General features: G+C 43.8%; 1 protein-coding gene across 3 annotated transcripts; it reads right to left on the bottom strand.

Annotated features, from left to right (window-relative positions):
• Window positions 1–1,253: 1,253 nt before the first annotated feature.
• NPL (N-acetylneuraminate pyruvate lyase) lies at window positions 1,254–10,830 on the bottom strand. Of its 3 annotated transcripts, none has more exons than XM_066324652.1 (12): window positions 10,742–10,830; window positions 9,972–10,040; window positions 8,245–8,318; window positions 7,781–7,868; window positions 6,587–6,644; window positions 6,428–6,503; window positions 5,046–5,138; window positions 4,593–4,741; window positions 4,351–4,397; window positions 3,490–3,574; window positions 3,116–3,155; window positions 1,254–2,045 (listed from the first exon to the last, which is right to left on the bottom strand). In XM_066324652.1, the coding sequence occupies exons 2-12, from the start codon at window positions 10,034–10,036 to the stop codon at window positions 1,894–1,896; spliced, it is 927 nt and encodes a 308-aa protein (XP_066180749.1). In that variant the 5' UTR covers window positions 10,037–10,040; window positions 10,742–10,830; the 3' UTR covers window positions 1,254–1,893. The 3 variants fall into 3 exon arrangements, with proteins under 3 accessions (XP_066180749.1, XP_066180750.1, XP_066180748.1); XM_066324653.1 differs by lacking the exon at window positions 10,742–10,830 and adding an exon at window positions 10,226–10,243; XM_066324651.1 differs by lacking the exon at window positions 10,742–10,830 and having other exon boundaries at window positions 9,972–10,149.
• Window positions 10,831–13,880: the final 3,050 nt, after the last annotated feature.

The following is a 13,880-nucleotide window of genomic DNA, read 5'->3' as shown; positions in this document are numbered from 1 at the left end:
TCGGCGCTCCCCTGATGAAGGCTGGACATCTTCCTCACCGTGCACTTCTCACCTCTCTTCTCTAGACTCTGGTTAGCTGTTTCGGCGACTTCCTCACTGGTTTTAGCAAGCTCTGTCCTTCATTTTATGCAAGCTTTGTTCCCTATTTCTTGCCTAGTTTCATCCTGAGTCTTTAGCTTGTGGCTTTAGTATTTGCTAGCTTCTCTGTTGGTTACCATGTGTCTTGTTCTTGCCCAAGGATGCCTGGGCACAGTGCTTTTAACCCTTTCAGGAGTGAGTCCAGAGCAGGACTCCCCAAATGCTGGAGCCCCTCTGCTCTGGAGACAAGGCTGGGAGAGCTGGGGAATGGAGAGCTTTTCTCCATTCAGCTTGGAGAAAAGGTGGCTCAGGTGAGACCTCAGAGCCCCTTGCAGTGCCTAAAGGAGCTCCAAGAGAGCTGGAGAGGGACTGGGGACAAGGCCTGAAGTGACAGGACAAGGGGGAATGGCTTCCCACTGCCAGAGGGAAGCAGTTGGATGGGATATTAGGAAGAACTTCTGTTACAGAGATCAGTGACATGATTTATATTTGGATTGATTGAGGTTGAGCAATTCCAGACTGATCCCTTTGGCCCACAGGCCCTGCAGGCCTCAATGGCACAGCAAAAATTGACATTTATGGCACAGCAAGGATTCATATTTCACATTAAGGTGTCCCAGGGAATAGTGGGTTTCTAAATGTACTATTGTAGCACTGACCACTTTGCCACCTTAAGACTAAGATAAATAAGACTTGCTTGCATTCTTTGTATACCCTGTAATTGTAAACTATGTTGTCAATCTATATAACTCGCTGTCCGAAAACAATAAATTGGAGGACGACATGGTAGCCATAATTGGTTGAGATGTGTCATTTGCTCTGTCCAAGCTCCTATTAATTAGAGTCACTTGCAACAAACTTCTTCTTTGTGAGGGTGGGGAGGCCCTGGCACAGGGTGCCCAGAGAAACTGTGGGTGCCCCTGGATCCCTGGAAGTGTCCAAAGCCAGGTTGGACAGGGCTTGGAGCAGCCTGGGATAGTGCAAGGTGTCTCTGCCCATGGCAGGGGGTGGAATGGGATGATTTTAAGGTCCCTTCCATCCTAAACCATTCTAGGTTTCTCTGATTCTATGCCTTCCTAACCTGTGTGACAGCATTCTGCACTGCCACATGGAGGTGTGCAGCTCAATTGTGGCTTTATTTCTGTCCTAAGGAAAAAAAAGGAAGAAATACCTGCTTATTAGTGATCCAAAGGTTGCTGGTACAAAAGGGATTTTTTTTTATTTTGCATTAAGGTGTATAAACACAGAGATCAGACAGAAGCAGTATTTTACATGCACAGACAATGTCCCAGTGACTGATGAACAGATGCCAGCCTGAGCAACCTGATGGTGTCATACTGTTGTTTAAACCCACAATGTGGTATCCTCATGGAGAGGACAAAACACCATCCAGCTGAGAGGGGGTAGAGATAGATCTTCCTCCTTTCTAGGAGAAAGTTATCAGCCTTCTTCTCCAACGGGAAAAATTTGCTATTTTTTTTATTAAACAATCCCAGTCAGTAGTGGAACATGCAGAGCTCCAGGAGAGCAGTGTCAAATGTCAGGCCACATGTGCCCCACCAAAGCCAGCCCTAACAGGAAGAGGCTTGGGCACACTGCCAGCTCCCAGAAAGAAATCCTGCCTGTCATGTGGGGGATGTGCCATATGGCAGAGAATCCCAGAAAAAGGAACCTCCAGATCGAGAGGGAAGTGAACATCATACATGTGGCACTTGGGGATGTGGCTTAGTGGTGGACCCAGGAGTGTCAGGTTAATGGTTGGACCTGATGATCTCAGAGGTCTTCCTCAACCTTAATGATCCCAGGACTCCGTGATCAGTTACCATGAGGCCACACAATGCTGTCCAGCTTGGCTTTGGCCTTGGCAATGAACTCACTGGAGGCATCAACAAGCGGAAGCCGTGGAGGTCCCATGGGAATGCCAGAAACAAAAGTCATTACAGCTTTAGTCTGTGCAACACCAAAACCTGGGCAGACAAAAGCAAAATCGGGATATTTGCAGACCATTTTCCTTAAAGCAGCTTCAATACAGGCGCCCAACAAGGCAGCAGTACAGATTTTCTGTGTGATTACACAGTGTCAACCAGGCTTCAAGCACTTCTTGGAAGCCAGAACAGGGTAACTGTGCTTGCAGACAGGAGTGACACTGCAGTAAAAATTACACCTACTTACTACATTTATTCATATGTAAGCATCCCCCAGTGCAGACTCACACAGAGCCAAGCCTTGGGAGTAGTGAAATCCTGCTCTCTGTCCATAGCTCACGGCTTCAAATGTACCTCTGGATATTTAGTGTTTACCTCTTCATCTCTAAGGCTAAAAAATAATGCATTTCCTCTGACTTGGAAATACAATCAGCCTCTGAAGCTTGAAGAGATTCATCAGGGCTTGCATATGTACAGCCAACCCACAGCAAACAGTGCTCTTCATTAAATGTCTGATATAATATAATGTAAACATTTCCTGTTTCAGTCTCCCTAAACCACTCTGTTGGTTTTAATTGCTTTTTATATTTAAACTTGATTTTGTTTCTAGAAATAATTTAATTTTAAAATGCTTGGCCTTGTACAGCCTTCAACAAAATTCCTGTTTAATTACAGCAAGGCAGGAGAGAGAAGTATCAGAAGTATTCTTCTACTCAGGCACCACCGTTTCAGAAAAATTACTGCAGAAATAAAGCTGGAAATGAGCTTTTGGAGATGGAAGGAAAAAAAAACCCTAACAAAAAAACCAACCCAGAGAAAGAATCAGAAAAAGAACAAGGATAAATCACAGAGTCACAGCTTTAAATCTGTGAGATTTCACAGCAGAAGGAAGGAAGGGAGAGTGGAATCTGTCAGGGATGCTTGGTCAGCCTCCCTTTGTTGAGCTACTAACTGCTACTAAGTTGGGAAACAGCAGATGTAACAGTTTTTCACTGCAAAATCTTTCAGGAAGGAAGTTCTAAGAGTACAGCAACATGAGAGATTGAGAAGCAGAAAGTTTGCCCGTTTAGACATAATGAGGGAAACAGGCAGTGTTTACCCAGTTTACTTACCCAGTTTGATGACAAAGTTGAGAAATTCCCCAGTGAGAAACTAGAAAAGACCAACAGTAATTTATTAACCCCCTCAAATTTGAAGGTGTAAAAGCATCTAGAGCTACTATATTTATATCTTATACCATTGCTCACTTGCATGGATGTGATTAAGAGCTGAAGGGTAAGTGGTTAAAAGGATTTGGTTAAAAGGTAGTGAGGAATGGTCAAACAAGTGAGGAGGGATGAGTAAGAAAAAAGGGGGATGGAGATGAAAGAATTTATATTTAATAAAGCTGCCTTAGTATGGATGACAGAACCACATGGAGAGCTGCCACAGTAAAGCTCAAAGAGGAAGAAGGTTGCTCCCAGTGAGGCCTGGGAAGAGGCTGTACCTGATACTGCTGTGCCAAGGCGAAGTCTGGCTTTGCAAAGGCTTGCAACATCAGGTTGGTTTGTCGGCCCAAATAGTTGTATGTGCTGTCAAAGAAACAAGCCAAAAATGGAATTGGTAAACACAAAGAAGGAACTTAAAACCAGTGAAACAAAAGAAGCAACCACATGCTTTTGCTGTTGACACTGTGATTATTATGAAAGAAATTCGTGGAATTTATGTGTGGTGCAATCTACTGTCAATCTACTGAAGTATACCAAGCCCCATGGAAGAATTAAGAGAGCTGATTTCTCTTCCCAGTTCCTTCCAAATGGAACTGCTTTGCAAAACTAAAAATAAAAAGACATCATTGGGCAATAAGCAAAGTCAATCACTTAATTTTCCAGTTGCTTGTTCCTTTAATGGATTGCCTAGGTGAGACCACAGGTATCACACAGTAATTCAATCTAATCAGCCTGATATGAGGAGCAGAGCATAAATTAGAAATTAAACTCAGCACTTCATTGCTCATGTGAACGAACAATTTTAACCTCTCTGGGATTTGGTTCCTTACCCAGTGCTGACAGAAGTGTTACCTACTTCAAAAGTTGCCATGAGGATAAAAAGTACATTGAATCCTTTGGGTCAGCTTAGAAACCACAGCAATGATCACCCAAAGGAACCTAATCTGAGATCCTGGGTTATAGGGCTGTCCCATCACTAGGACTGGGGCTAGATTATGTGTCTGTTTGCCTCTGACACCCCTATCCTACAAAATCCTCCACTGTCCTGACTGAAGACAGTCAGGGAAATACTATGCAGATAGTGGAAGATAAAACAGCACAGTGTATGTGTGAGGGGAAAGAATCCAAGCCATACTGACCTTCCAACTGCTCCATTTGCCCCTACTGCCAGTGCACTCAACAGTTGCTAGTTTGGGGTGGAGGAAAAAAAAAAAAAAAGAAGTAAAAAAAATTTACTTAATGTAATAAAATCAAGGAGAAAAAGGAGTGGTGGGAGGGAGCAGCAAAACTGCCTTGCACAGTGTGTCCAGGGTTACTTCTTCCCCAAGGCTGAAGCAAGAGAGTACCTTAGAAGAAATTGCTTTTAAGAGAAGCTTCTTACCTCATCCACCCCATAAAGAAATTCAAACTCCCCTGTGTCATTCTTGTTTATGCACTGTGCCAGGTCCAAGAGGTCCGTGTCACTGAACTTCACACCCTGGAAGGTGGGGATCTGTGCTTTTATCCCATCCAGCAACTCTTCCACACGAACTGTGCAAAATAGCAACCTCATATGAGGGAACACAGGCCTCTTCTGGGAGAGCTCCCTGCCTTGTCCCCAAGAGCAAGACTTCAGATTTCACAGGTTGTTCACTTTCAGCCTAAGCCTAGTAAACTATACAACTCTAAAACAATGAGTAAGACAACAAAGAGTAAAACTTTTACCAGATCAGAAAAAGTTTAGGAATGAACTGGCAACAACACATTTAAGACTAAATATAAACCCATGCTTCCAGAAACACCATATAACCTGCTTTCCAGAGCAAATAACCAAAGATCTGTACTCTGTACTTACTCTTCACACCCGTGAGAGGAGGAATGTGATAGTAATAAAATGGCACCTCAGGGGCTTCCAGTGCAACCTTCTGTAAGAAAGCAACCAGCTCATCTAGAAGGAAACCATCAGATATTCCATAAGAGAAGGAGACAATCCATAGGGAGTCACAGTTCAGATTCACAGCACAGGGGCTGTGGAGAGGCCTCAGCTTGTGCACCCCACACAGCAAGTCATACAAAACCCTTGCCACATCATAAAACATTAAATGTGACATAAATCAGGGGAAGACAAAGACAGGCAAAGAAGAAAGGCAAAGACAGTATTTCTTTTAAACCAAACCAGTTTCAGTAGCTTCCACTCATTCTCTTAGAGGTGTAACTCAGGCATGCTCTCACATGTGCCAGACCTGTGTGCCAAGTGGTCTCAGCAGGATCACTTGTGTGCAACAGAGCACAAGGGATCAAGTTCACGTTCACCATCCTGGAGTATTGCATGGTAAGCATGATGAGCAGGGTTTTGAACAACTTTTTTTCCACCATATTAGGAATCAAAGTGTTGTTATGGTTGACATTCTTCCTGAGAATCTTGCTCATTGCATCCTTCATAGATCTTAGGCAATTTTCTCATTGACACAGAAGGAAGAATGGCAAAAGACAGTGCTGAACTCTCACTGCCATCCTCCTCTCAGTGAGGTTTCTGCTGATTTTTGTGCTATTCCTCTGTGAGTACCAGCCTGATTGCCACTGATTGTGTCCTGGCTGTCACTGTCAGCCATTCTGGCAAGCTACTCTGGTTTCTTCTGGTGCTTTCATCTGAACATTTCCATTCAAAATTCATTCAGACAGTTTCTAATACTTCTTTTACAAACCTCCACTTCATGTGGTTCTTTATATATTATTGTCAGGATCTTAGAAACAAAATATTGAGTTTGCAAGTTTTGAGGTAACCTTGGACAGACAGAACCAAACCTGATCACCTCAGTAACAAGAGATACAGATAACAGATACACACCTGTGTATCAGCAGTTGGTCAGTGCCCAGCAAGGGTCAGCATGGAACCAGCTGCTTCCCAGTGTGGCCCAGATTAAGTGTGAACACCAAACTATCCATTCAGAACACAGACTAGTTAATTAGACTATTCTTTCCAAAAGGAATCCTTCTTTTTACAAAAGGCTAACAAAATACATCCCAAAACACATCCTTCCCATTTCTTCCCATTTCTTACAATTCTGCTGTCTCTCACCCTTAAAAAAAAGCTTCTTGTAGGTTTTGCTTTTCCATTACTGTTGTGCAAACATTATCACCAGAATATTTTCCAAAGAAAATACACGGCATTAATCCTTTATCTATGATGAAGGTTGGGAGGACAATGAAAAGGCCTCAACAATCACATCTACTCACCTTTGTTTGTGGGTTTGAAGAAGAAGGGGGCTATGACAGCAATGCCACCAGCACCTATTGCTGCTGCGTGTCTTGCCTACAAACAACAGAGTGGAAAGTATCTGAGGGTACATCTGCTTCTATTTATCACACACAGAGTGAAAAATATCATATACACACCAGCTCTTGGCACTCTGGCAGATTCAGTGCTCCCACATGAATGATCACATGGTCCAATCTGCACAAAAAAAAAAAAAAACAAATTCAGAAGATTTTGGGGAGGTTTCAATGATGGTGAACTACCAGGCTGCCACAGAACAAGAACCTAAAAAAAGAGTTGAGCCTGTGTTGACCTGGTGAGCAGAAACATGGAGAAGATGCTGACAGTGACAAGCAGCGGTGGAAGAAAGACAACACATTTGTAAACATGAATCACATGTGACTTCTTGCTGTTGTCCTTGCAAGCCTGTCAGGAGGGATGAATCTTAGCATTTTATTAGGAAATTGAAACTAAGACATCAAGGATTTAAGGGGAGGCTGGGAAGAGTAAAGGAAATCAAAGTATATCTTTACTTTCTAAACCTATTTCTCTGCAAACCCACCAGAAGAGTTCAACCTCACAGCAGCACCTTTGACTGCTTGTGTGCTCCTGCAAAGGGAATCCTCCATGTTCCAGTCCATTAACCCCATTGCTGTTTCTCTCCTTTATATCCATAGGACACATGGATATAAAGGCTATGGATCTGAAGGCCAGGATCCTTCACACCAGTTTATTTCTTCTCATTATCCTTCTCCCCCAAAATACCTCCTCCTCTGCACATCCTCTGACCCAGCATCCAAGAGAAAGGCAGCAGTGAGGGGTGCAAGGGCTATGACAGGCACAAGAAAGGGAGAATAAAGCTGCAACTGGAAACACAGCTTCAGATCCAGATTAAATTCTTTCTTCTGTTACCAATTTTACACCTTTAGGGAAGCAGTTAAGCATTTAACACCTCAGCTTCAATCACACCAAATGATGTAGCACATTAAAAGGTTCAGAAATGCTCCTTATTTGCATTTCTTCTCAAGACTAAGCAAAGGAGACAGCCCTTCTCTTCCAAGCCCTTTCTCATCCCCCCACCTCACAGTGTACCAAAAGGAAGGACTCTTCCCAAGTAAGCAGCAGGAACAGACACCAGCTAACTGGCAGTGCCAAAAACACACTTCTATGATAAAGGAGCTGGGGAACAAAGCCCACCAACAAAATAAAAAAAAAAAAAAAAAAAAAAAAAAAAAAAAAAAAAAAAAAAAAAAGGCATCAGCACACTTCATTTTGCAATCAGGCATTATTATAACATAAGATCTGGAATCCCTCATTCCCTCTCAGTTACTTACTTGTCTTTTCCCTGGCAAACCCACTCCTCTGCCAACTGCTTCCTCTCCTGGATGCTAAGGGACAGTCCTTCTCCTGTTGTGCCATTGACTGTTTCAACACAACAAAACACAACACACTGGCTGAGGCCTCACCTACACACATTGGTCTCACTCAAGACAAGAACTAATATTTTTGAGTTGGGAAGAACCATTCAGATGAGTATTGTCTGTCAACACTGCATTATCCATTCCTCTCTAGAAATGTCACCTTATGAAGGCCATATTTCATCCCCCACAGAAATGGGGTGTTGGCAAAACCAGAGGCCTTAAGAACCTCTTAAGGTGAATATAAAGTGCCACTGGTGAATATAAATGACCAGGATGATTCCACATCCACATTCCCTCCCACTACAACTCCTATCAGGTAAGATATCACAGGATTCCCATCCAGGTAAAAGTGCTGTAATGCAATTTCTGTCACTTACCAAAAACGTTCCTGACATTCTGCTCATTTACCAGGTAATCCACATACTGACGAATCACTGGGAGGTTAATTTTTCTGCAATAAAAGGAACCAAAGCAACCATTAAGTCCCCACTCACAGTTATTTTAAACTTAGAGATTAAGAAACCAAAAAACCCCTATGAATTTCAAAGCCTTGCATTTGTACACACACAGATTACCCAGAGGTAAGAAACCCTCAACATCTGTTAACATCTGAGGGTAGCAGCTCAGCCTTGAATTCTCTTTTGCAGCTTCTCTTCCTCCTGACAAGCAGTTAGCTGTTCCAAACTTCTACTGGGAATTGCTGCAGGCTTGTCGCAGCAAAGAACTTTTTTGGGAGATAGGAGAGATCAGGAGACACTGAAACCTCTTCCTCTTTTGAGGGAAACAGGAGTCCTCTTGAGAGCACAAAGTTATTTGTGCAAGTGCTGGCAAATGGTTAAACTGCTGGCTAGTTGTAACTGCTGGGTACAGAGAGTGAAACAGCATCCGCTGGATGTGACTTTGACCTCTCTGTCTCCCTCATTAAAGGATGAGGAGAGCAGCAGAATTCCCTGGCAAAGAGGGGAGATAGAATTCTTGGGTTATCTTCTGTGCAAGATAAACTTATTTTGTTTACTAGTGTATAATATTTCACTGTTGTTTTCATTTGTCAAAACTACAGACCAAACAAACCTGTGGTCTGGAAGTCAATTCTGATGCCTCGATAGGTTTTACACAACACTCTAAATTCTACAGATGCCTTCCCAGAACATATCTGACAATGACCATGCATCCAGGCAGAGGGCTCAGGTCACTCTCTAAATACCATTTTGCAATAAATTTGAGTCATAATAAAAATAACCCCAGAAATCAGTTTCCTTTAAAGCAAGAATCAAAGCAGTGACTGCAATGGAATGAGTTCCATGACTGGGATGGAGCTGTGCTTTTCAGCACTTACAGTAAAAGTCACTTTTGGAGGTCTGTACTAGCAAATCTCCATTGTCTCTCACAAAAGCACGTGCAGATCCTGACACCACCCCCATGAGAGCTCAGAGTTCTCTGCTGACTCCAAACAACTTGGTCTTGCAACACCAAAATGCAGCGAGGAGGCTTTTGTTTGCCCTCCCTGCTCTGAAGAAAGCTGAATTTCAAGTTTCAATTTGATGTTATTTTCAAAACTGTGCTGTGCTGGCAGTATTTTCTTCAAGTTTAGACTAATTCTGTGCAGTCATACACACATGACTGCATGCATGACTTACCTACGGCAGAGAGAAGTCTAAAAGGCCTTCAGATTCTGACAATTATTTTCTAGCTCTCGAGAGCTCTTTGTAACTAGGACTGCAATTTTCCTTAACACATGTGAAAACACTGCAATGCTCTACACATGTAACTGTGCTACGATTTAATTTGCACCTACAAAGCAACAGAAAAGGAGATATGAGACTGATCCAAGCTCTCCAAACCCAGAGCCACGGTACTTGCTGGCAACAGAAGGAAGGAGAGGCAGGGAAATCACACTCTGCTCCTAGTGGGACCAATTTAATAGTTTCCCCAACCTCATCTGAGATCTGATTAAAAAAATAAGAAATAAAAAAAAAAAAGAAAGAAAAAAAGAAGAAGAAGAAGAAGCAAGAAAGCAAGCAGATCAGCTGCAAATAAGAAAGAAGAAAAATAGGGGTGGAAGGAAACAGAGGAAACAGTAATCAGTACAACTTTGACAGCTCACCCATCCGGCGTCATCGGAGTGATGGTAGCAGCCACAAGACCCTTTAACTTCTTTCGGGATGTCATCGAGCTGTTTGGAAAAAAAACCCCAAAAGGTATGAAAGGGATTACCATCTCTGCTCAAGCGCTCCTGTGAGAGGGTACGATCCCCGCGGGCCGCGCAGGGAGGGCGGTGTGCAGGGCGCCAGCCATTCCCGAGGCAGGGAAGGGAAGGGAAGGGAAGCACGGCGCTGTGTCCGCCCCCGCTCCCCGCACCTCGCTCGGCGGCGGCGCTGCGGGCACGGCCGGGGGAAGGAGGCGGGACAGGGGCGGCCACAGCGACAGCGGCACAGCTGACCGTGCACGGCCAGCCCTGCCCGGCCGCACCCTCCGCATCACACCGCCGCGCTCAGCCCGGCCCCTCCCGGCCCCGCACCGCTCCTCGGCGCCGCCGCCGCCTCCTCCTGCCCGCGCTTTGGGCAGCGGATGAGGCTGGTTTGGGTTATCCAGCAGTTCGTGCAAATATCGAGATAAAAATAAATAAATGAACCTTTAAATGTTAATCAGTAACGGGATGGAGACAAACAATCTTGGAATGATTTGGGTTGGAAGGGGCCTTAAAAGGTCACCCAGTGCCACCCCCTGCCACGGGCGGGGATATTTTCCACAATGCCGGGTTGCTCCAAGCCCAGGCCTTGGACATTTCCAGGGATGGGGCAGCCACAGCTTCTCTGGGCACCCTGTGCCAGGACCTCCCAATGATCACACGGAGACCTCTTCCAAATCTCTCACCTGATGTTGTCCTCTGAGCCCTGCTGAGGTGCTGGAAGCACTCCCAACAACGGTGCAGTGTCCCTGCTCTGGGACACGTGGATGGATCCCTGTCCTTGTGTGAGAAAGGCAAATGGAGCTCAGGCTTTCTGCTCCTCGCATGCAGCTCCATGTGTGGTTTTACCAGATGTGTACCATGTCCATTGCGGAGTGTGTGCTCCACGGCAGTCATCCACAGCACAATCCTCCCCATCCCACCAGAACTGCAGCTGGGACAGGATTCAAATCTGCTCCCAGCAGATCTGACCAGTGATCTACTAGCATCTCCTAAGACAAGGTGCTGACTGCCCTGAATAGATTCATAGCAATAAGTTAAAAAAAAAAAAATTAAAGACTTTCTTCAGTGTGCACTTTCAGATCTTCCATTAGAGCATGTTTTGAGAACACTCAGTGCCTGCAGAGAGAACAGTCCCCCATTGTGTGATCCAGGAGCACATTTTTCATGTATGGACATAATAACCTCAGGAGTTTGAGGCTGTGGTATTCCTCCTCCACTCCAAAATATGCTCACTGTGGGCTGTTTGCATGCAGAGATCACTCTCTGGGTTTTGGCCTTAGTAGCAGCTCCTTACAAAGTACATACATTTCCCTTTCCTTAGAGGGTCATCTTGTTCTTCCAGAAATCCCATTTCTCTACACTCTTCCATTCCCACAGGTAATTTCTCTTTCTCCAGGCTCAATAATTCCAGCTCTTGCAGCCTCTTCCACCTCCCCAAACCACCAGAATATCTCTGGAAGTTCACAGACAATTCAGTGCTCTATAGAGCCATTTAAAGGAAGTCCACAAGATTTCCTGAGTATTTTAATGCAGTTTTTGTGCTACTTCATGGTGTTGACAACACAGGACAGAAGCTTTACAGTAGCCTGGAGAGGTTTAGAGCTACTTAGAACTCTGTAGGACTCACAGACCAGCGTAAAAGGATTTTAGAACTGTTTTGAACTCTTCAGAGGAATTTTAAAGCTGCCTGAAGAGTTGAGAGTTAAATTCTTAAAAGCCATGATGGCTGGCTGGTATTCAGAAGTGCATCATCTCGGGAGTTGATGTGATGTCATTATCTGTGTATGAATCTATGTACCTATGTATGTATCTACCTATCTACCTACGTTTACTCTGCTCTAAATCTAAACAGGCAAAAACCAAAATAAATACTAATCTCTCAGATATTAAATTTTCATTTTGAACTATTAAGTTTGCTGTTGATTCTACCTGAAAACTTGTCAGTTTAACTGTTCCAGAGTTAAGCATAACCTGGAGGATTTTCCTAACTTAGCATTTTCTTAACTGTCTTTCACAGACATTCCCTGACAGGGAGTTGGAACCATAAGCTCTTTAAAGTCCTTTCCAACACAAACCATTCCGTGATTTTCTCCTTCACAGGTTGCTGTGTCAGCTGCATAAAAGATGTTTTAACATGCCAAGTGGTTAGTTTTTCAGGTGTTAAGATGCCTTCCCATTAGCAGTCAACAAGAGTATAATCTAATTTATGTCTCTGGAAATAGAAACTATCAGGGTGCACTGGAGCCTCAGGGGCCTCTGGCAACCAAGAGAGTATCAGGGAAGTTACTCTCCAAGTAAAGCTCACCTCTGAACGCAGCCAACAGTGCCACCTGCTGCAGAGTGCAGCACTGGCTCATTCTGGGAATGGACAGGAAGAGAGACCACATTCTGGGAATGGACAGGAAGAGAGACCAGGTTCTTGAAGAATCCATCTCTGAAGACTTGACTCACACCAGCTAAAGAAGTGCCCACCAAAACTCCACACCCACTACCAATATCCTCACTTTTAGAAGATGGGGGGTACTGATATGATCCACACTCATGCTAGTAAGATGAAGAAAAGCTTAGGAGATAAACCCTCAGTTTCAGTTACCTCTTAATGCCTTTTTGGAAGTGGAAAATATTATTTTAAGGAAAATATTTCCTTTGACGTATCAATCCCTACTCTGTGGGCCTGTTTCCATCATGTCTGTTAATGTTCTTGGGACTACACAGGGAAATCCTGAGCTCTCCAAGGCAAATTTCTGCATATCAGGGTCTTTTTCAGACATGTGGGGCTGTTCCCACCATTTCAGAACAACCCTTCAGCAGAGTCAGGAGTTTAACCCAGGTCCTTGGCAGAGGAGTGCCAGGTGCTCTCACTCCATGCAGCATATAGAGTGGAGTAGGCTGAGAATGAGAGAGAGGGAGGGAAGAAGGAAAGGAAGGAGCCAAAGCAGGTAAAGTGAAGGAAAAGAGGACTTTAAAACTCTGGGAAAGGGGATCAAAAAAAGAAAATGTAGAGCCCACTGTGTTTCTGCCCAGAAAGCTGTTGCCTCTTCAGAGCTGTGTTTGCAAATAAGGTGTTTTCTGTCACAGTTTAGGCTTAAGTCTCTCCTAAACCATTTTAAAAAGCAAAACCAGCAATGCAATACATTTGTGTGAAGACTTTTTTTCCTAGCAAACACTGTTACCTCTTTCTCTTAATGAGACATTCCTATCTTAAAGATATATCTTGAAGATAAAAAATTACCTTTTTTCATGTTCTTGTTTCTGAGAAGAATCTGTCAATAACAGAATGTGGATGAATTTGTAGGGGAAGATGAATTAATTTCCTCTCAGCACTAAGAAAGGACTGGAAGTTTCTGTGGATCTAGGTAACTTCTTTCATTGACTAAAGTTTGCTGAGACAATTGCTTGTGGAGTTCAGTTTCTAGCTAGATCCCAGAACATATCCATATTAAAAATAAGCCTTAATGTAGAAATAAACCAGTGAATAAAGCAGTATATAAAGCTGAAATAGCTTCTCTCTGGGCTCCATGCACAGAAGACAGGAAGGTTTTGGAATGTTTTTCATGGCAGCTGGAAGCAATCTAGGATTAATCCACCAAACCTGGAATGGTTTCAAAATGTGAGCTTCAGCAGAGAAATCTTGGAAAATGCCAAGTCAGGAGTGCTCTGGAGTGGTGCTGGGTTGTAGGAAGCTTTTTATTTGGTCAAGAGCAGCCAGTTCCACGTGTTCTCTGATGAAGTGAGCACAGAATCACTCATTCAGCAAGATTTAGGCAACGTTGTCACCGAGTAAGCAGGAAGATGCAGTAGTTTCACAGGTCACTTGTAACA

This window comes from Sylvia atricapilla, chromosome 9 (assembly GCF_009819655.1).
Source record: "Sylvia atricapilla isolate bSylAtr1 chromosome 9, bSylAtr1.pri, whole genome shotgun sequence".
In the NCBI taxonomy this organism is placed as follows: domain Eukaryota; kingdom Metazoa; phylum Chordata; class Aves; order Passeriformes; family Sylviidae; genus Sylvia; species Sylvia atricapilla.
Note: the sequence above shows the minus strand (reverse complement) of the source record. Positions and strands in the feature narration are given on the sequence as shown.

Excerpts from the sequence above, each read along its gene's own strand:
- NPL (XM_066324651.1), bottom strand. The coding sequence starts at position 10,084 with ATGGTAATCCCTTTCATACCTTTTGGGGTTTTTTTTCCAAACAGCTCG. Across the intron at positions 4,742-5,045 it reads TCCTCTCACGGGTGTGAAGA|TTCGTGTGGAAGAGTTGCTG; the intron begins GTAAGTACAGAG and ends TATTTTGCACAG. Across the intron at positions 3,575-4,350 it reads GCAAATGGAGCAGTTGGAAG|CACATACAACTATTTGGGCC; the intron begins GTCAGTATGGCT and ends TTTCTTTGACAG.